The following is a 23,366-nucleotide window of genomic DNA, read 5'->3' as shown; positions in this document are numbered from 1 at the left end:
GGTCTCGGGTCGGGGCGGGAGTGGGTGTCGGGTCTCGGGTCGGGGGGGGGGGGAGAGCGGGTGTCGGGTCGGGGCGGGGGGGGGGGGCGGAGCGGGTCTCGGGTCGGGTCTGGTCGGCGGGGAGGGGGGGAGCGAGTGTCGAGTCTGGTCGGGCGGGGAGCAGGAGCTGGCCGTGGGAGGAGCCTCATTCACGCAGCCCCAGTGAGGCCATTGGGCCAGGGCTAGGGGCTGCGTGCTTCGGGCCCCTCTCACACAGTTCGGCGCCTGGAGCTACTGCACAGGACCTGTAAGTCAGTGGAGAATACCGAGGATTTTTTTAGGCGCCGTTTTAGGTGCGAAAAACGGGCGCCCAGCTCAGAGGGGCGCCCGTTTTTTTTCTTGTGGAAACTTGGGCCCATAGAAACTGTTTCCAGGAAGAGTTTTGATGGAATAAATAAGAAGCGGTTTGCAGTAGCAGAAGGGTCAGTAACCAGAGGAAAGATTTATGGTGGCAGTTCAGAGAAGGTTCACTTGGTTGATTCCTGAGATGAAGGGGTTGACTTATGAAAAAAGTTGAGCAGGTTGGGCCTGTACTCACTGGAGTTTAGAAGATTGAGAGGTGATCTTATTGAAACGTATAAGATTCTGAGGGGGCTCAACAAGGTAGATGCAGAGAGGATGTTTCCCCTCGTGGGGGAATCTAGAACTAGGGGGCATTGTTTCAGAATAAGGGGCCGCCCATTCAAAACTGACAAGAGGAGGAATTTCTTCTCTGAGGGTTTGTAAATCTGTGGAATTCTCTGCCCAGAGAGCTGTAGAAGCTGGGTCATTGAATATATTTAAGGTGGAGATAGACAGATTTTTTAATAGGGAAGTGAAGGGTTATGGGGAGCGGGCAGGGATGTGGAGCTGAGCCCAAGATCAGATCAGCCATGATCTTATTGAATGGCCGAATCCTGCTCTTATTTCTTATGTTCTTATGGTGATTGATAAAAGAACTGGAGGGAATATGAGGAACATTTTTCTTACATGGCGAGTTATGGCCAGGAATGCACTGCCTAAAAGGGCGGTGGAAGCAGATTCAATAACAACTTTCAAAAGGGAACTGGAAAAATACTTGAAGGGGAGAAATTTGCAGGACTATGGAGGAAGATCAGGGGCGTGGGATTCATTGGACAGCTCTTTCAAACAGCCAGTGCAAAGACGATGGGCCAAATAGCTTCCTTCAGTGCTGCATCATTCTATGCTACATGAAGGAGAAAGGAACAGAAGAATACATTGATAAGGTTATATGAAGTAGGGTAGGAAGAGGCTTGTGTGGAGCATAAACACCAGCAGAGACTAAATTATCTGTTTCTGTTCTGTAAATTCTATGCAATTCAAACTAATTGCTGGGACTCTGCTGCAATCTGGAGACCAAGATACTACAGACCAATGATTGTCACATCCATTTTAATTGGAAACACTGACAGAGACTCTGCCTTTCAAGGAGCATCAAGTAAAAACAGAGAGACAGACTATTATCTGAATGGTGACAGATTAGGAAAAGGGGAGGAGCATCAGAAGAATGAGAGGGGATCTCATAGAAATGTTTAAAATTCTGACGGGTTTAGACAGGTTAGATGCAGGAAGAATGTTCCCAATGTTGGGGAAGACCAGAACCAGGGGTCACAGTCCAAGGATAAGGGATAAGCCATTTAGGACCGAGATGAGGAGAAACTTCTTCACCCAGAGAGTGGTGAACCTGTGGAATTCTCTACCACAGAAAGTTGTTGAGGCCAATTCACTAAATATATTCAAAAAGGAGTTAGATGTAGTCCTTACTACGAGGGGGATCAAGGGGTATGGCAAGAAAGCAGGAATGGGGTACTGAAGTTGCATGTTCAGCCATGAACTAATTGAATGGTGGTGCAGGCTCGAAGGGCCGAATGGCCTGCTCCTGCACCTATTTTCTATGTTTCTATCAAATACTTAATTTGATATACACAGAATAGGTCATTTAGAGTGTGATTTTAAATATGGTCACCCACAGGTAAGCAGACACACTGTCCCTTTACCCAGAGAGTGGTGAGAATGTGGAACTCGCTACAACAGGGAGTGGTTGAGGTGAATAGCATAGATGCATTGAAGGGGAAGCTGGATAAGCATGAGGGAGAAAGGAATAGAAGGATGTGCTGATAAAGTGGGAGGCGGCGCGCGTGGAGCATGAACAGCAGCACGGAGCAGTTGGGCCGAATGGTTTGTTTCTGTGCTGTAATTTTGATCTACATAATTTAACAACAGTTTAAACAAAAATTACACCAGACAAAACTCTGACGACTCATTTTTTTTCTGAGTGACTAAAGCTAATACTAAAACTCCACTAAAGTAACACATTTCTCCCTTTTAACCCAATACAGCATCTTCCAGATTTCCCAGTAACCCTTCCCTCTATCGAAAAAAATTCCCGTCCTGTGTTTAAAGAAAACACAAATGCTTTCATGTCACAAGAAAAAGAAATGAAGGTTCACAACCTCCCCTCCCAGGGCCCCTGAACATCCGCTTGACCCAGCCAAATAGCAGGGCCTGCCCCATCGTCATTCCTCCTTCCCGCATTGGCTGGAGGACCATCGCCTACTCAGTCCTCCAAGCTGGTGCTCGCTCTCCTCCTATTGGTGTAAATGTCATGTCATTCACGGAATGGTCACGATCAGGAAATACTTTGAAGCCTGGTGAGTTTGGATCCGAGAATCGGGCCCGAACGACAGTCAGAAAACTCACAAGTAAAACGTGAATCCAATTTATCGATTCAAATACAATACGTTGTTTTTTAAAGATTTGAATTTAAAAAGCAATGCAGTGTCGGCAGCCGTGGTGACGTTATTGTGGATTTCTGGTGCCTGGAAATGCCTCGTCCGGGTCCCCATGCTTTCTGATTTCTCTCTCATTGATTACCCACTCGCAGTCGCCCTCTTCGCTGCTTCCCCGGCCCTGCTTCGATCAGTCTCAGGATTTCGGCGCTGAATGGCGGCCGTTCCGACCCAGAAAGCCCTGCGCGAGCGAATACGTCCTATCCCTGAGACGCGGAGGCTGGGGCGCAGCCGCAGAAGCGGCGAGTGCGCATGAGGAGGCCCCCTGGAGGGGTGGGCGGGATTTCGTCCGTCACAATGGGCCCATTGTCAGACCCCCTCCCACACCGGGCCAATCACAGAAACTCGCGTCCCCTCCGCGTGCTAGCTATGGCTCAACGCGTAATCCCTAGCCTCTGAATCAGAAGGTTATGAGTTCGGGTTCGAGTCCCACTCCACTGCCAGTACTGAAAAAGTGCTGCACTGTTAAAGGTGCCGTCCTTCTCAAAGGAAAGAAAGACTTCTATTTATATAGCACCCTTCGCGACCAGTGAACATCCCAGAGCGCCTAACAGCCAATTAAGTTCTTCATTTTCCAGTTGGCAAACAGCGACTCGTGTGGTGCTATAGGGATCCGTGCTGGGTCCTCAACTATTTACAATCTATGTTAATGACTTGGATGAAGAGACTGAGTGCAATGTAGCCAATGATACAAAGATGGGTGGGAAAGTAAATTGTGAGGACACAAAAAATCTGGCTAAGTGAGTGGGCAAAAATTTGGCAGATGAAGTATAATGTGGGAAAATGTGAGGTTATCCACTTTGGCTGAAATAATAGAAAAGCAAATTATAATTTAAATGGAGAAAAATTGCAAAGTGCTGCAGTAGAGAAAGACTTGGGGGTCCTTGCATGAAACACAAAAGTTAGCATGCAGGGACAAGAAGTAATCAGGAAGGTAAGTGGAATGTTGGCCTTTATTACAAGGGGGATGGAGTATAAAAGTAGGGAAGTCCTGCTACAACAAGGTATTAGTGAGGCTACACCTGGAGTACTGCGTGCAGTTTTGGTCTCCTTATTTAAGGAAGGATATACTTTCATTGGAGGCTGTTCAAAGAAGGTTCACTAGGTTGATTCTGGAGATGAGGGGGTTGACTTATGAGGATAGGTTGAGCCTATACTCATTGGAGTCCAGAAGAATGAGAGGTGACCTAATTGAAACTTATGATAATGAGAGGGCTCGACAAGGTGGATGCAGAGAGGATATTTCCACTCATAGGGGAAATGAAAACTAGGGGACATAGTCTTAAAATAAGGGGCTGCCCATTTAAACTGAGATGAGGAGACATTTCTTCTTTCAGAAGGTTGTAAACCCATTTCCCTCGCAAACCCAGATACCGACAGGGCAGCCCCGTCTGCCCTCTCAGGTGGACATAAAAGATCTCATGGTCACTATTTCGAAGAAGAGCAGGGGAATTATCCCCGGTGTCCTGGGGCCAATATTTATCCCTCAATCAACATTACAAAAACAGATGATCTGGTTAATATCACATTGCTGTTTGTGGGAGCTTGCTGTGTGCAAATTGGCATTTCCCACGTTACAACAGTGACTACACTCCAAAAGTACTTCATGGCTGTAAAGCACTTTGAGACGGCTGGTGTTTGTGAGAGGCACCATATAAATGCAAGTCAGTCTTTCTTTTAAGGGGAGTCTAGACAAGCATATGAGAGAGAAGGGAATAGAGGGTTATACTGTAGACTTAGATGAGGAAAGTCGGGAGGAGGCTGGAGTGGAGCATAAACGCTGGCATGGACTGGTTGGATTGAATGTGCCGTATCTCCTATGTAAATGTTTGCCAGTCCACCCATTTCCCTCGCAAACCCGATACCGACAGGGCAGCAAGTCTACCGTCGCAAAAAATCAGATCCCTTTGCAGACTCTTTGCATCCTCCTCACATCTTACTGTCCCACCTAGCTTTGTATCGTCAGCAAACTTTGATACATTACACTCAGTCCCTTCATCTAGGTCATTAATATAGACTGTAAATAGCTGAGGCCCAGCACTGATCCCTGTGGCATCCCGCTTAGTTAGTTTGCCAACCTGAAAATAACCCATTTATCCCCACTCTGTTTTCTGTCCGCTAACCAATCTTCTAGCCATGCTGATACATTACCATGAGCCCTTATCTTATGCAGTAACCTTTTATGTGGCACCTTATTGAATGCCTTCTGGAAATCCAAATACACCACATCTACTGGTTCCCCCTTTATCCACCCTGCCTTTTACATTCTCCGCCGTCGCAAGAAATCAAGGACTCAGGACGCGCCGCAGGCTTAAAACAAAGTTGATTTATTCGACCGGTAATCCAGAATGTTAAACTCCCGAGCCATCCACGAGGTAGTGGGGGGGTGGTGAGCAGACCGCTCCGGAACAAAGGCGGGTCAGTCCTGAGCATGGCCGACGGCGGTCGCGAGGGCCGAATCCAAGGCGTGCACGCGCTGATGCCGGAGCAGGTAGGACGAGCGGGTGAAGCCCTTGCCACAGGCCAGGCAGGGGAAGGGCCGCTCCCCGGTGTGGACCCGCTGGTGAGCCAGCAGGTGGGCCGACATGCGGAAGCTCTTGCCGCAGCGAGAGCAGCGGAAGGGCCTCTCCCCGGTGTGGATGCGCTGGTGGGACAGCAGGTTGGAGGACTGGGTGAAGCCTTTGCCGCACAGCGGGCAGACGAAGGGCCGCTCCCCGGTGTGGATGAGCTGGTGGGTGAGCAGGTGGGAGGACATGCGGAAGCCCTTGCCACAAACCCCGCAGCGGAAGGGCCGCTCGTCGGTGTGGATCTGCCGGTGCTTCTTCAGCTCCTCGGTGCTCTTGAAGGGCTTGCCACACTCGGAGCAGGCGAAGGGCCGCTCCTCGGTGTGCACCCGCTGGTGGGTCAGCAGGTTGGAGGACTGGGTGAAGCCCTTCCCGCAGGCCCCGCAGACGAAGGGCCGCTCGCCCGTGTGGACCCGCTGGTGGGTCAGCAGGTGGGAGGGCTTGGTGAAGCCCTTGCCGCACACCGAGCAGACGAAGAGCCACTCGCCGCTGTGCACCCGCTGGTGGGTCAGCAGGCTGGACGACTCGGTGAACCCTTTGCCGCAGGCCGAGCAGACGAAGGGCCTCTCCCCGGTGTGGATGCGCCGGTGGATCTCCAGCTTAGACGGGTAGCTGAATCCCTTGCCGCAGTCCCCGCACTTGTAGGGCTGGTTCCGGCGCGCCGGCCCAGTGCTCGACCGCAGCCCTCGGCCCCGGCACTCTCCCGTATCCTCCGGCCCCTCCTCCTCGGCCGCAAACGCTTCTCCGCCCGAGGACCGGCAACCCTCGGGGGCCGAGGAATCGAGGGGCTCTGCCCCGTATCGTCGCGGCGTCTCGCTCGAGTTTCCCGTCGGTAAGTCGGCCATTTTCAACACCCTGCAAGAAGGAGTGCACAAAAAGGAGGAGTTTACAATAGGCACCACCGTAAGTAAAAGACTTGCATTTCTGTACCGCCTTTCACAACCACCGGACGTCTCGAAGCGCTTTTTGGAGTGTAGTCACTGTCGTAATGTGGGGAAACGCAGCAGCCAGTTTCCACACAGCAAGCTCCCACACACAGCAATGTGATAACGACAGTGATAGAGGATAGACATTTCTAGCTTCTATGGAATGGAGGGACGTGGTAACAGGGCCCTTAGAAAATCGTAATCTGATCAGGCAGAGTCAACGTGGTTTTATGAAAGGGAAATGGTGTCTGACAAATCTTAGAGTTTTTTTTTGAAGAGGTTACTAGTGGGCGGTAAGAGAAGGGATAACCAGCCGTGCATAACCAAGGAAATAAAGGAGAGTATCAAATTAAAAACCAATGCGTATAAGGTGGGAAACTAGAAGATAAGGAAAATTTTAAATGACATCAAAGAATGATTAAGAAAGGAATAAAGAAAGGAAAGATAGATTCCGAAAGTAAATTTGCACAAAACATAAAAACAGATAGTAAAAGCTTTTACCGATATATAAAACGGTAAAGAGTGACTAAAGTAAATGTTGGTCCCTTAGAAGATGAGAAGGGGATTTAATAATGGGAAATGTGGAAATGGCTGAGACTTGAAACAATTATTTTGCTTCGGTCTTCACAGTGGAAGACACAAAAACCATGCCAAAAATTGCTGGTCACGGGAATGTGGGAAGGGAGGACCTTGAGATAATCACTATCACTAGTGGGGTAGTGCTGGACAGGCTAATGGGACTCAAGGTAGACAAGTCCCCTGGTCCTGATGAAATGCATCCCAGGGTATTAAAAGAGATGGCGGAAGTTATAGCAGGTGCATTCGTTATAATCTACCAAAATTCTCTGGACTCTGGGGAGGTACCAGCGGATTGGAAAGCAGCTAATGTAACGCCTCTGTTTAAAAAAAGGGGGCAGATAAAAGGCAGGTAACTATAGGCCGGTTAGTTTAATATCTGTAGTGGGGAAAATACTTGAAGCTATCATTAAGGAAGAAATAGCGGGACATCTAGATAGGGATAGTGCAATCAAGCAGACGCAACATGGATTCATGAAGGGGAAATCATGTTTAACTAATTTACTGGAATTCTTTGAGGATATAACGAGCATGGTGGATAGAGGTGTATCGATGGATGTGGTGTATTTAGATTTCCAAAAGGCATTCGATAAGGTGCCACACAAAAGGTTACTGCAGAAGATAAAGGTATGCGGAGTCAGAGGAAATGTATTAGCATGGATCAAGAATTGGCTGGCGAACAGAAAGCAGAGAGTCCTTTTCTGATTGGAAATCGGTGGTTAGTGGTGTGCCACATGGATCGGTGCTGGGACCACAACTGTTTACGATATACATAGATGACCTGGAAGAGGGGACAGAGTGTAGTGTAACAAAATTTGCAGATGACACAAAGATTAGTGGGAAAGCGGGTTGTGTAGAGGACACAGAGAGGCTGCATGAGATTTAGATAGGTTAAGCGAATGGGCTAAGGTTTGGCAGATGGAATACAATGTCGGAAAATGTGAGGTTATCCACCTTGGAAAAAAAAAACAGTAAAAGGGATTATTATTTGAATGGGGAGAAACTACAACATGCTGCGGTGCAGAGGGACCTGGGGGTCCTTGTGCATGAAACTCTTTTGAGTTAACCTGCAAAAACATAAAACATTAAAACCATGCCACCCGACCTGGGTGACACAGCAGACATTTTCAAGGCCCCTTTTTTTTGGGGGGTTTTTGGTTTGGTTTTTTTGGGGCGCTAAAATCAAATTTTTCCAGTGCCCCCTTCCTTGTGCATGAATCCCAAAAAGTTCGTTTGCAGGTGCAGCAGGTAATCAGGAAGGCGACTGGAATGTTGGCCTTCATTGCGAGAGGGATGGAGTACAAAAGCAGGGAGGTCCTGCTGCAACTGAACAGGGTATTGGTGAGGCCGCACCTGGAGTACTTACTTAAGGAAGGATATACTAGCTTTGGAGGGGGTACAGAGACGATTCACTAGGCTGATTCCGGAGATGAGGGGGTTACCTTATGATGATAGATTGAGTAGACTGGGTCTTTACTTGTTGTAGTTCAGAAGGATGAGGGGTGATCTTATAGAAATATTTAAAATCATGAAAGGGATAGACAAGATAGAGGCAGAGAGGTTGTTTCCAATGGTCGGGGAGACTAGAACTAGGGGGCACAGCCTCAAAATACGGGGGAGCCAATTTAAAACTGAGTTGAGAAGGAATTTCTTCTCCCAGAGGGTTGTGAATCTGTGGAATTCTCTGCCCAAGGTAGAAGTTGAGGCTAGCTCATTGAATGTATTCAAATCACAGATAGATAGATTTTTAACCAATAAGGGAATTAAGGGTTATGGGGAGCGGGCGGGTAAGTGGAGCTGAGTCCACGGCCAGATCAGCCATGATCTTGTTGAATGCGGAGCAGGCTCGAGGGGCTAGATGGCCTACTCCTGTTCCTAATTCTTATGTTCTTATGTTCTTAATGGACAGAAAACATAGAAATATAGAAAATAGGTGCAGGAGTAGGTCATTCGGCCCTTCGAGCCTGCACTGCCATTCAACAAGATCATGGCTGATCACCCACCCCAGCACCCCCCCACCCCCTACGCCCCCGACCCCCCCAGCCGCAAGGACCACATCCAACTCCCTCCCGAACACATCCAATGAACTGGCATCAACAACTCCCCGAGTGAAGAAGTCTCTCCCAATCCCAACCCCAAACAGCCCACCCCCCCATCCCAAGACCGTGCCCCCCCACCTCAGCTCCGGACCCACCCAACACCGGGAACACTACCCCCCCCCCCCCCCCCCCGCCGCACCCAATCCGCCCCGTCCCATCAGAATCCTTCCCAAATGCCAAACATCCCCGGAAGTCGAGCCCCCAGCCCTGGCCACCCCGGAGCCACGCCCCCGCGACGCCAACCACACCACAACCACCAACCGCCATCTGCGCAGTCAACCCGTCCACCCCACTCCGAACACTCCCCGCACCGAGGCACAGAGCCCCCAGGCCCGCCCCTCCAACACACTTCGCGCCCCCCCCCCCCAGACCTTCGCTGCAATGTGGCCCCTCCCGTCCCCCACCCTGGGTTTCTCCGCCCCCCACCTCCACCACTCTCCCTTCCATCCCCCGCCCCCGTCTCCCCTCCACTTCCCTCTGCCTCCCCGCACAGGCTCCCATCTTGGGGGCGGTAACCTTCCGGGGCCGGGAATTTTAGCCCCCAGCGTGGAAGTCCTGCTCCCGCCGCAGAATTGGCCTTACCACCCCTCAACGGTAGCGGAGTGTAATTTCCCACACTCCACTTCCCTTGGGGGCAGCTCCTGGGGTACGACTGGATGCTCCTGTGACAGTTTGAACTGGTGCTCTCCACTCTCCGTCCCGCCACAGTTTGAACTGGTGCTCTCCACCCTCCGTCCCGTGACAGCCGGAACCAGCGCCCTCCACCCTCCCGTCCCGCGACAGCTGGAACCGGCGCTCCCCACCCTCTGTCCCGCGACAGTCTGAACTGGCGTTCTCCACCCTCTGTCCCGCAACAGTCTGAACTGGCGCTCTCCACCCTCTGTCCCGCGACAGTCTGAACTGGTGCTCTCCACTCTCTTCCCCCGTGACAGTTTGAACTGGCGCTCTCCACCCTCTGTCCTGCGACAGTTTGAACCGGCGCTCTCCACAGAGTAGGAATAAACAGGACTTTTTCGGGTTGGCAGGCTGTAACGAGCGGGGTACTGCAAGGATCAGTGCTTGGGCCTCAGCTATTTACAATCTATAGTAATGTCTTGATGAGTGTAACATATTCAAGTTTGCTGATGATACAAAGTTAGTTAGGAAAGTAAGCTGTGAGGAGGACACAAAGAGGCTGCAGAGAGAAATATTGACAGGTTGACTTGAGTGGGCAAGAACATGACAAATGGAATACAATGTGGGAAACTGTGAAGTTATCCACTTTGGAAGGAAAAACAAGCAAGCAGATTATTTGTTGAATGGTGAGAGACTGGGAAATGTTAGCATTCAAAGGGACCTGGGTGTCCTTGTACATGAATCACAGAAAGTTAACATGCAGGGACAGTAAGCAATTAGGAAAGCAAATAGTATGTCAGCTTTTGTTACAAAGAGTAAAGAAGTCTTATTACAATTATACAGGGCATTGGTGAGGCCACACCTGGGGTACTGTATAGTGTAGTTTTGGTCACCTCAGGAAATACATACTTGCCTTAGAGGGAGTGCAACAAAGGTTCACTAGACTGGTTCATGGGATGAGGAGATTGCCCTATGAGGAGAAATTGAGTAGACTGGGCCTATATTCTCCAGAGTTTAGAAGAATGAGAGGTGATCTCATTGAAACATGTAACATTCTTAAGGAGCTTGACAGTTACTGCTGAGAAAATGTTTCCCCCGGGCTGGGGAGTCTAGAACCAGGGGTCACAGTCACAGAATAAGGGCTCGGCCATTTAGGACTGAGATGAGGAGAAACTTCTTCACTCAGAGGGTGGTGAATCTTTGAATTCTCTGCCCCAGAGGGTTGTGGAGGCTCAGTTCTTGAGTATATTCTGGACAGATCGATAGATTTTTGGATATTAAAGGAATCAAGGGATATGGAGATCGGGCAGAAAAGTGGAGTTGAGGTCGATGATCAGCCGTGATCTTATTGAATGACGGAGCAGGCTCGAGGGGCAGAATGGCTGACTCCTGCTCCTAATTCTTATGTTCTTAAAACCTGCCTCTTTGACCAATCACCTGCCCGAATATCTCCGTGAGTGGGGCTCGGTGTCAAATTTTGTTTGATAATCCCTCCTGTGAAGCGCCTTGGGACGTTTTAAGACGTTAAAAGGTGCAATAGAAATGCAAGTTGTTGTTGCTCCTCCTCCTCCTCTCTGGCCCGACGCATGCTCGAGGACCTCCCCAGAGGGGCTTGCTGGATCGATGTGCGGCTGCGCGCTGGGGAGGCGCTCGCTGCGGGAGATAGGGCATATGCCAGCGCGCGGGAATGCTGGGTAGGCAGCGTCGCCATTAACTGGTGGGAATCCCACCAAAAGCCCAGCCCTGAATGGGACGCGGGTTTATCAGCCGCGGGTGCCCCCGGAAAGCAGGGTGGAGAGGCTGCTTTGGGCGGGCAGCGAGGAGCACCGCGGTTGATGCCGAGAGTCGGGCAACACCGAAATAAAAGCAACGGCGGCGGGGGATGAGGAGGCTATTGGCCCCGCCGCGGAGACATAACGCGCAGGCGCAGTCCACCTTTCCTCCCCCTCCTTCCATCGTCATGTTTACTATTCCTTTTTGAAATGCAAAGATTAATTCCGATTATTTTCAATAATGTGCATTGATTCATTCGTGCAATTCTATTTCACTGCCACGGTTCTGGCCCCTTCATTCCCAGCTAAAAGTTCTGGCATGAACCCAACATGATGTCATTCATCTCCTCCCGGGATTGACGTGAGCCCCCAGCCAATCAGGAGCGCGGGAACCGGCAGGGGCCGGAGCTCCAGCCAATGGCAGGACTGGCGGATGGGGGCGGCTCTAAGTCTCCCTCATTGTCTGCAGCACACATTCACAGGGGAAGGGGGAGGAGCAATTGCTGTCATTTATTTCATTTTTAAAGACAATGCACAGCCAAAGTCCTCAGGGTGGTTTTTATTAGCACCGTGCACAATCTGGGTAGGCCTAACGGGTCACGATTGCATTCTAGTAACAGAATTGCAACCAAATATAATTTTTAGACTGAATGCATTGTTCCTCGGGGTGTATTTGTACGGTGCAGATTCATTCCAATAATTAAAAAATTTGCAACCAAATAAAACACAAGATGTCTTACTCACAAATGGTCGTTTTCGTCAACACACAAAACAAATCAACTCTAAAAAAAATCGTTTGTAAAATATTTATGTCTATTTTTTTAAATCTGCAAAAGATAATCGGGACCAAAAACACACTCTTTCTCTCTCTCTCTCGACCCCTTGCCTGGACCGAACCGGTTCCTCCAATGCTTCAGACAAAGAGATAACTGCAGGGCCCGGATCCACCCGAGTGGCTGGCGGAGGTCCCACCTCCTCCCCACCGCGACTGGCTACAGCGGCAACAGCTTCCTCCCGCTTTCTATTGGGCCAAAGCTCACATCAATCATGACGGTGCCGGCTGCATTGATCGTGCTGGGCAATGCATTGAATGAAAATTACAAGCAGTCCCTTATCCTGGAACAACAACAACTTGAATTTATATAGCGCTTTTAACATAGTGAAACGTTCCAAGGCGCATCACAGGAGTATTATGCGATAAAAATTTGACACCGAGACGCACAAACATAGAAACATAGAAAATAGGTGCAGGAGTAGGCCATTCGGCCCTTCGAGCCTGCACCACCATTCAATAAGATCATGGCTGATCATTCACCTCAGTACCCCTTTCCTGCTTTCTCTCCATACCCCTTGATCCCTTTAGCCATAAGGGCCATATCTAACTCCCTCTTGAATATATCTAACGAACTGGCATCAACAATTCTCTGCAGTAGAGAATTTCACAGGTTAACGATTCTCTGGGTGAAGAAGTTTCTCCTCATCTCGGTCCTAAATGGCTTACCCCTTATCCTTAGACTGTGACCCCTGGTTCTGAACTTCCCCAACATCGGGAACACTCTTCCTGCATCTAACCTGTCCAGTTCCGTCAGAATTTTATATGTTTCTTTGAGATCCCCTCTCATCCTTCTAAACCCCAGTGAATACAGGCCCAGTTGATCCAGTCTCTCCTCATATATCAGTCCCGCCATCCTGAAAATCAGTCTGGTGAACCTTCGCTGCACTTCCTCAATAGCAATTAGCGTGGTACTCAAGGTGTGGTCTCACCAAGGGCCTTGCTACAGTTGTAGCAAGACTTCCTTACTCTTATACTCCAGCGCCCTTGCAATAAAGGCCAACAAGCCATTTGCCTTCCTGATTGCTTCCTGCACCTGTATGCTAACCTTCTGTATTTCCAAACTCTCGCTAAACACCAACATTAATAGTTCCTCACCATTTAAAAAATAGTTTGTTTTTCTATTCTTCCTACCAAAGTGAATATCATTATCATCATGGAATCTCTTCATCAATGTCTGCTTTTGTTGATAAGAGGCTCCCGAAGTATGGGACATGGTCCATGTTGTCCAGAGCCGCACTGTGGATCTTGATGACTGGGGGGCAGTGCTGTGCGGCGAGGATAGGCTGGTGGAGGACCTTTGTTTTACGGATGTTCAACATTAGGCCCATGCTTTTGTATGCCTCAGTAAATACGTCGACTATATCCTGGAGTTCAGCTTCTGAATATGTGCAGACGGAGGCATCATCCTCGTACTGTAGCTTAACGACAGAAGTTGGGGTGGTCTTGGACCTGGCCTGGAGCCGATGTAGGTTAAACAGCTTCCCACTGGTTCTGTAGTTTAGTTCCACTCCAGCCGGGAGCTTGTTGACTGTGAGGTGGAGCATGGCAGCGAGGAAGATTGAGAAGAGGGTTGGAGCGATGACGCAGCCCTGTTTGACCCCGGTCCGGACATGGATTGGGTCTTTAATGGATCCGTTGATAAACTGTTGCACCGCGGGGGATGTTACAGCTCCGCCCACATTGCCTGTGACGAACCACTGCACTCCATGTCGTGTGGAGTGGAGAGGCTGCAGAGGGCTGGCAGCACCATGGAACAATACCAAAGGAAGTAACTTGCTATTAACTTTCATTTTAACTTTTAAACAACTTGGGAAAACTTTTAAAACTCCAGGAGAAATTTTTAAACGAAGTGAATAACCTCAAATTTCAATCACAATATCTATTTGTGCATTCCACAGCCTCACAATCAATCTGTAGACAGGTTTCTCCTGCATGCTGTCCTAAGTCTCTCAAATGTAATCTTAATTCTACACCCCTCAATGATTAGAAACAGTCATTTATATCAACTCAATCCCATCCCTTTATAAATGTAAACACTTCGATCAAATCTGCGCAGCGTTATAACTGAGCTATGGACTATATATCACAAAGCACTGGAGAAGTACCACCAACGCTTCGTCTGCAATATCCTGCAAATCCACTGGCAGGATAGGCGCACCAACATCAGCGTTCTCTCTCAGGCCAACATCCCCAGCATCGAAGCACTGACCAGCTCGATCAGCTCTGTTGGGCGGGCCACATCGTCCACATGCCCGGTGCTAGATACCCGAAACAAGCGCTCCACTCCGAGCTCCGACATGGCAAGTGAGTCCCAGGAGGGTAGAGAAAACGCTTCAAGGACCCCCTCATAGCCTCCTTGAAAAAATGCAACATCCCCACCGACTCTTGGGAATCTCTGGCCCAAGACCGCTCAAAGTGGAGGAGAAGCATCCAGGAGGGCACTGAGCACCTCGAGTCTCTTTGCCGCGAGCACGCAGAAGCCAAGCACAAACATCAGAAGGAGCGCACGCTAAATCAAGCACCCCACCCACCCATCCCACCTGTGATAGAGACTGTAGATCCTGCATTGGACTCATCAGTCACCTGTGAACTCATATTAGTGTGGAAGCAAGTCATCCTCGACTCCGAGGGACTGCCCGAGAAAAAGATAGCTATCCAGCAAAGACTAAACAGGCTGGGGCTCTTTACTCGCTTTAAAAAAAAATGAGAAGGCTGAGGAGTGACCTGATAGAGGTCTTTAAAATTATGAAGGGGTTTGACAGTGTAGGTGTAAAGTTTCCACTTATGAGAGTCCAGAACTCGGGGTCATAAATATAAGCTAGTCACTAATAAATCTAATCAAGATTTCAGGAGAAACCTCTTTACCCAGAGAGTGGTTAAAACGTGGAACATGTTGCCACAGGCAGTAGTTGAGGCAACTAACATAAGAACATAAGAATTAGGAGCAGCAGTAGGCCACTCGGTCCCTCGAGCCTGCTCCGCCATTCAGTGAGATCATGGCTGATCTTTTACCTCAACTCCACTTTCCTGCACAATCCCAATATCCCTTGATTCCTTTAATATCCAAAAATCCATCGATCTCTGGCTTGAAGATATTCAAAGGCTGAGCTTCCACAGCCCTCTGGGGTAGAGAATTCCAAAGATCCACCACCCTCTGAGTGAAGAAGTTTCTCCTCAGCTCAGTCCTAAATGGTCGACCCCTTATTCTGAGACTGTGACCCCTGGTTCTAGACTCCCCAGCCCGGGGAAACACCCCCCCTGTAAGAATTTTGTATGTTTCAATGAGATCACCTCTCATTTTGCTAAACTCTAGAGAATATAGGCCTAGTCTGCTCAATCTCTCCTCATAGGACAATCGCCCTATCCAAGGAATCAGTCTGGTGAACCTTCATTGCACTCCCTCAATGGCAAGTATATCCTTCCTTAGGTAAGGAGACTAAAACTGTACACAATACTCCAGGTGTGGTTTCACCAGGGCCTTATTGAATTGCAGTATAGCATAGATGAATTTAAGGGGAAGCTAGATAAGTAGATGACGGAGAAAGGAATAGAAGATTCATCATAGGCAGTCCCTCAAAATGGAGGAAGACTTGCTTCCACTCTAAAAGTGAGTTCTCAGGTGACTGAACAGTCCAATGCAGAAATTACAGTCTCTGTCACAGGTTAGATAGACAGTGGTTGAAGGAAAGGGTGGGTGGGGAGTCTGGTTTGCCGCACGCTCCTTCCGCTGCCTGCGCTTGATTTCTGCATGCTCTCGGCGACGAGACTCGAGGTGTTCAGCGCCCTCCCGGATGCTCTTCCTCCACTTAGGGCAGTCATAAGAACATAAGAATTAGGAACAGGAGTAGGCCATCTAGCCCCTCGAGCCTGCTCCGCCATTCAACAAGATCATGGCTGATCTGGCCGTGGACTCAGCTCCACTTACCCACCCGCTCCCCATAACCCTTAATTCCCTTATTGGTTAAAAATCTATCTATCTGTGACTTGAATACATTCAATGAGCTAGCCTCAACTGCTTCCCTGGGCAGAGAATTCCACAGATTCACAACCCTCTGGGAGAAGAAATTTCTTCTAACTCGGTTTTAAATTGGCTCCCCCGTATTTTGAGGCTGTGCCCCCTAGTTCTAGTCTCCCCGACCAGTGGAAACAACCTCTCTGCCTCTATCTTGTCTATCCCTTTCATTATTTTAAATGTTTCTATAAGATCATCTCTCATCCTTCTGAACTCCAAAGAGTAAAGACCCAGTCTACTCAATCTATCATCATAAGGTAACCCCCTCATCTCCGGAATCATCCTAGTGAATCGTCTCTGCACCCCCTCCAAAGCTAGTATATCCTTCCTTAAGTAAGGTGACCAAAACTGCATGCAGTACTCCAGGTGCGGCCTCACCAATACCCTATACAGTTGCAGCAGGACCTCCCTGCTTTTGTACTCCATCCCTATTCCATTCGCCTTCCTGATTACCTGCTGCATCTGCAAATTAACTTTTTGGGATTCATACACAAGGACCCCCAGGTCCCTCTGCACCGCAGCATGTTGTAATTTCTCCCCATTCAAATAATATTCCCTTTTACTGTTTTTTTTCCCAAGGTGTATGACCTCACATTTTCCGACATTGTATTCCATCTGCCAAACCTTAGCCCATTCGCTTAACCTATCTAAATCTCTTTGCAGCCTCTCTTTGTCCTCTACACAACCCGCTTTCCCACTAATCTATGTGTCATCTGCAAATTTTGTTACACTACACTCTGTCCCCTCTTTCAGGTCATCTATGTATATTGTAAACAGTTGTGGTCCCAGCACCGATCCCTGTGGCACACCACTAACCACCGATTTCCAACCCGAAAAGGACCCATTTATCCCGACTCTCTGCTTTCTGTTAGCCAGCCAATTCTCTATCCATGCTAATACATTTCCTCTGACTCTGCGTACCTTTGTCTCTGGCCAGGGACTCCCAGGTGCCGGTGGGGATGTTGCACTCATCAGGGAGGCTTTGAGGGTGTCCTTGTAACGTTTCCTCTGCCCACCTGGGGCTCGTTTGCCGTGTAGGCGTTCCGAGTAGAGCGCTTGCTTTGGGAGTCTTGTGTCGGGCATGTGGACAATGTGGCCTGCCCAGCGGAGCTGGTCGAGCGTGGTCAGTGCTTCGATGTTGCGGATGTTGGCCTGGTCAAGAACAGTGACGTTGGTGAGTCTATTCTCCCAGGGGATTTGCAGGATCTTGCGGAGACACCGTTGGTGGTATTTCTCCAACTATTTCAGGTGTCTACTGTATATGGTCCACGTCTCTGAGTCATACAGGAGGGCGGGTATTACTACAGCCCTGTAGACCATGAGCTTGGTGCCAGATTTGAGGGCCTCGTCTTCGAACACTCTCTTTATCAGGCGACCGAAGGCTGAGCAGGCGCACTGGAGGCGGTGTTGAACCTCGTCGTCAATGTCTGCCTTTACTGATAGTAGGCTCCGGAGGTATGGAAAGTGGTCCATGCAGCGAGTGGTTAGGATCTGGAATGTGCTGCCTGAAAGCGTGGTGGAGGCAGACTCAGTCGTGGCTTTCAAAAGAGAGTTGCATAAGTACCTGAAGGAAAAAAGATTTGCAGGGCTGCGGGGAAAGGGTGGGGGAGTGGGGCTAGCTGAGATGATAATAGGCAGAGAATAATAGGCAGATAGAGTGAGCAGGAGAAAGGTAGGAGGAGGCTCGTGTGGAGCATGAACACTAACACAGTCCAGTTGGGTCGAATGGCTTGTTTCCGTGCAGTATTCCAGTCACAAAAACACCTATCAACCATTACTATTTGCTTTCTGCCTCCGAGCCAATTTTGGATACAACTTGCCACTTTGCCCTGGAACCAACAGACTTACTTTCGTGACCAGTCTGCCATGTGGGACCTTATCAAAAACTTTGCTAAAATCCATATACACTACATCAAACATCGACCCTCCTTGTTACCTCCTCAAAAAATTCAATCAAGTTAGTCAGACACCATCTTACCTTGTCAAATCCATGCTGACTGTCCTTGATTAATCTGTGTCTTCCCAAATGAAGAATTTGGATCCCTCAGGATTTTTTCCAATAATTTTCCCACCACCGAGGTTTGGCTGACTGGCCAGTAATTACTTGGTCTATCCCTTTCTCCCTTTTTAAACAAAGGTACAACATTAGCAGTCCCTCCAGTCCTCTGGCACCATACCTGTAGCCAGAGAGGATAGGGATGTGATGGTCAGAGCCTCTGCTATTTCCTCTTTTGCTTCTCTTAACAGCCCAGGGATACATTTCATCCGGGCCTGGGGATTTATCCGCTTTCAAAGCTGCTAAGCCCCTTAATACTTCCTCTCTCACTATGTTTATCTCGTCTAATATTTCACACTCCTCCTCCCTGATTGCAAGTCTGGCATTGTCCTTCTCTTTTGTGAAAACAGATGCAAAGTATTCATTAAGAATCCTACCCACGTCTTCCGCCTCCACACACAGATTATCTTTTTGGTCTCTAATAGGCCCCACTCTTTCTCCAGTAATCCTCTTGCTCTTAATGTATTTATAAAACATCTTTGAGTTTTCCCTGATTTTACTTGCCAACACTCTTTGCTTTGCTGATATCTTTTTTAATTGCAACCCTGCACTTATACTCCTCTAGAGTTTCTGCAGTGTTGAGTTCTCAGTATCTGTCATAAACTTTCATTTTTTTCTTTATCTTACCTTGTATGTCCCTTGACATCCAGGGGGCTCTAGATTTATTAGTCCCATCCTTTTTCTTTAAGGGAACATACTTGCTCTGAACCCTCTATCTCCTCCTTGAATGCCTCCCACTGCTCTGACACTCGTTTACCATCAAGTAGCCGTTTCCAGTCCACTTTGGCCAAATCCCATCTCGGCTCAGCAAAATTGGCTTTACCCCAATTGAGAACTTTTATTCCGGGTCCCTCTTTGTCCTTTTCCATAACAACCCTAAATCTTACTGAATTATGATCACCAGCAGCACAGTGCTCTCCCACTGATACCCCTTCCACCTGCCCAAGCTTCATTCCCCAAAACCAAGTCCAGAACCACCCCCTCCCTTGTTGGGCTTGTTACATACTGATTAAAGAAGCTCTCCTGAATGCATTTTAGGAATTCCGCACCCTCTGTACCATTCACACTACCTTTTTCCCAGTAATATTAGGGTAGTTGAAATCCCCCACTATTACAGCTCTTTATTTTTTGCAGTCGCAGCAAATTGCCCACATATTTGTTCTTCTATCTCCCTCTGACTGCTTGGGGGTCTATAGTACACTCCCGTAGTGTGATCGCCCCTTTTTGGTTCTTTAATTCAACCCATGTGGCCTCATTTGATGATCCTTCTTACATATCATCCCTCCTTACAGCTGTAATTGTTGCTTTGATCAGTACTGCGACCACCAGCCTTCTTTTTACCCCCCTCTCTATCCCGTTTGCAAACCCTGTAACCAGGAATGTTGAGCTGCCATACCTGCCCCTCTTTCAGCCATGTCTCAGTAATAGTTATAATATCATACTCCCACGTGTCTATCTGTGCCCTCTGCTCATCTGTCTTATTTCCTATACTCCTTGCATTGAAATATATGCCATTTAGTATTTCCAAACTCCCTTGTCCATTTTCCAGCCCTTGTTTCCCCTGTCTTCCAAATTCACCTTCTATTTCTACTTCTCTGCTGCCCAATTCCAGCTTTGCTTCTCTCCCCACTGAGTCTATGCTCCGGTTCCCACCCCACCTGCCAAGCTAGTTTAAACTCTCCCCAACAGCACGAGCAAAACCCCCCCGTGAGGATACTGGTCCCGACTTGTACAGGTCCCACCTCCCCCAGAAATGGTCCCAATACCTCAGGGATCTAAAGCCCTCCCTCCTGCACCATCTCTGCAGCCAGGCATTCATCTGCTCTCTCCTATTTCTGTACTCACGAGCACGTGGCACCGGCAGTAATCCAGAGATCCTGCTTTTTAATCTCTCTCCTAGCTCCCTAAACTCTGCCTGCAGGACCCCATCCCTCTTTCTACCCGTGTCATTGGTACGGATATGGACCACGACCTCTGGCTGTTCACCCTCTCCCCCCAGAATGCCCTGCAGCTGCTCAGTGACATCCTTGACCCTGGCACCAGGGAGGCAACATACCATCCTGGAGTCACATCTGCGGCCGCAGAAACGCCTGTCTGCTCCCCTGACTATTGAATCCCCTACCACTATAGCTCTTCATTCTTTTTCCTCCCCCCCCCCCCCCACTTCCCTCTCCCCTGTGCAGCTGAGACACCCATGGTGCCAAGGACTTGGCTCTGGCTGCACTCCCCAGAGGCACCATCACCCTCACCGGTACTCACCGGTTGGAGAGCCAAGCTGGACTCAGGGGACTCCTGCACTACCTGCCTAGTCCTCCTCTTCTGTCTGGTGGTCACCCACTTCCGCTCTGCCCGCACATTCTTACGTTGGGGGTGACCACCTCCTGAAGCGTGCTAACCACAAAATTCTCAGTATCATCTGCTTATTTTGACACCCGTCCCTCCGGCCCTATATCCAAAACACTGATAAGCACAGTGAACAGAAGCAATCCCAGAACAGAGCCCTGTGGGTCACCACTCCCCATTTGCACCCTCTGAGAAACTTCCCTTAACCCCGCTCTTCACTCTCTGTTTCCTCACTTCTAACCAGTTTTAATTCAAATTTCTACCCACCACCTATTTTCATACCCCTTAATCTTTTCCCAGTAGTCTCCTTCTTGGTACCTAGTCAAAGGCTTTCTGAAAGTCCATGTTCATCGCATCCGCTGCATTTCTTCCCATCCGGTGGTCGTGAAAGGTGCTATACAAATGTAAGTCTTTCTTTCTTTAACAGGATAGATGTGTTTAAGGGGAAGCTACGTAAGTGTAAGTACATGATGAAGACTGGAATAGAAGGATATGCTGATAGGGTGGGAACTCGTGTGGAGCATAAACTCCGGCATAGACCAGTTGGGCCCAATGGCCTGTTCCTGTGCTGTAATTTCTATGTAATGTAATATCTATATGACTCTTATGCCCCATTCTTCGATTTTAGTTCATTTTGTAATCTCTTTGTTTATCCACAACATCCTGAAAGTTGAAATCATTCTACCGCCTCACCCAAACTGCACATCAAGTTTCTGTCCGAGTTCTCCGCGTTGCTATCCTCCCTCAGCCTCTGCATCCAGCGACTTCTTATCCTCGGAGATTTTTTAACTGCATCTCAACTCACCTTGTCCTCTCTCCTCAGAGTTCATTGCCCTCCTCGCCTCCCTTAACCTCTCCTTCCATATAAACTCCCCATCACATATTCATGTTCGTTAAAGAAAGATATAGCGCCGTTCATGACCACCGGACGTCTCAAAGCGCATTACAGCCAATGAAGTAATTTTGGAGTGTAGTCACTATTGCAATGTGGGAAACGAGGCAGCCAATTTGCACACAGCAAGCTCCCACACACAGCAATGTGATAATGACCAGATAATCTGTTTTTGTTATGTTGATTTAGGGATAAATATCGGCCCCAGGACACCGGGGATAACTCCCCTGCTCTTCTTCAAAATGGTGCCATGGGATCTTTTATGTGCACCTGAGAGAGCAGACGGGGCCTCAGTTTAGCGTCTCATCCAAAAGACGGCACCTCCGACAGTGTAGCACTCCCTCAGTACTGCACTGGAATGTTAGCCTAGCTTTTTGTGCCCAAGCTCCTGGAGTGGGACTTGAACCCACAACCTTGTGACTCAGAGGCGAGGAACAGGAGATTGGTGTCAGTGACTGCGGTTGGTTTATATCAGACAGGAGGGGATTGGTGTCAGTGACTGTGGGGTGGGTTTACATCAGACAGGAGGAGATTGGTGTCAATAACTGTGGGGTGGGTGATTTATATCAGACAGGAGGGGATTGGTATCAGTGACTGTGGGGTGGGTTTATATCAGACAGGAGGCGATTGTTGTCAGTGACTGTGGGGTGGGTTTATATCAGACAGGAGGCGATTGGTGTCAGTGACTGTGGGGTGGGTTTATATCAGACAGGAGGCGATTGGTGTCAGTGACTGTGGGGTAGGTTTATATCAGACAGGAGGGGATTGGTGTCAGTGACTGAGGGGTGGGTTTATATCAGACAGGAGGGGATTGGTGTCAGTGACTGTGGGGTAGGTTTATATCAGACAGGAGGGGATTGGTGTCAGTGACTGTGGGGTGGGTTTATATCAGACAGGAGGGGATTGGTGTCAGTGACTGTGGGGTTAGTTTATATCAGAAAGGAGGGGATTGGTGTCAGTGACTGAGGGGTGGGTTTATATCAGACAGGAGGGGATTGGTGTCAGTGACTGTGGGGTAGGTTTATATCAGACAGGAGGGGATTGGTGTCAGTGACTGTGGGGTTGGTTTATATCAAACAGGAGGTGATTGGTATCAGTGACTGTGGGGTGGGTTTATATCAGACAGGAGGCGATTGTTGTCAGTGACTGTGGGGTGGGTTTATATCAGACAGGAGGCGATTGGTGTCAGTGACTGTGGGGTGGGTTTATATCAGACAGGAGGCGATTGGTGTCAGTGACTGTGGGGTAGGTTTATATCAGACAGGAGGGGATTGGTGTCAGTGACTGAGGGGTGGGTTTATATCAGACAGGAGGGGATTGGTGTCAGTGACTGTGGGGTAGGTTTATATCAGACAGGAGGGGATTGGTGTCAGTGACTGTGGGGTGGGTTTATATCAGACAGGAGGGGATTGGTGTCAGTGACTGTGGGGTTAGTTTATATCAGAAAGGAGGGGATTGGTGTCAGTGACTGAGGGGTGGGTTTATATCAGACAGGAGGGGATTGGTGTCAGTGACTGTGGGGTAGGTTTATATCAGACAGGAGGGGATTGGTGTCAGTGACTGTGGGGTTGGTTTATATCAAACAGGAGGTGATTGGTGTCAGTGACTGTGGGGCAGGTTTGCAGCAATGTGATAATGACCAGATCATGTCATTTAATGATGTCAATCATTTAATTGATTGAGGGATAATTATTGGCCCCAGGACACCGGGGTAACTCCCCTGCTCTTCTTCGAAATAGTGCCATGGGATCTTTTACGTCCTCAGTTTAACGTCTCATCTGAAAGGCAGCACCTCCAACAGTGCGGCGCTGCACTTATAGAGTCATGAAGAGCTCGATACACTGTGCA

The 23,366-nt window shown here is 48.8% G+C and overlaps 1 protein-coding gene across 1 annotated transcript in view; it reads right to left on the bottom strand.

The window, feature by feature from the left end:
- The window catches only part of LOC139235398 (zinc finger protein 850-like), a 182,766-nt gene extending 170,407 nt beyond the window's left edge, over positions 1-12,359 (bottom strand). The window contains exons 1-2 of the mRNA XM_070866532.1: positions 12,121-12,359; positions 5,269-6,247 (exon numbers count right to left, since the gene is read on the bottom strand). Coding sequence (XP_070722633.1) covers positions 5,269-6,237 — 969 coding nt within the window. The 5' untranslated portion in view covers positions 6,238-6,247; positions 12,121-12,359. The remainder of the gene's footprint in view (positions 1-5,268; positions 6,248-12,120) is intronic.
- Between the last annotated feature and the right edge of the window lie 11,007 nt (positions 12,360-23,366).

The sequence above is a fragment of the Pristiophorus japonicus genome, chromosome 23 (genome assembly GCF_044704955.1).
Source record: "Pristiophorus japonicus isolate sPriJap1 chromosome 23, sPriJap1.hap1, whole genome shotgun sequence".
NCBI lineage: Eukaryota > Metazoa > Chordata > Chondrichthyes > Pristiophoridae > Pristiophorus > Pristiophorus japonicus.
The sequence above is the reverse complement of the archived record's forward strand: the minus strand, read 5'-3'. Positions and strand labels throughout refer to the sequence as shown.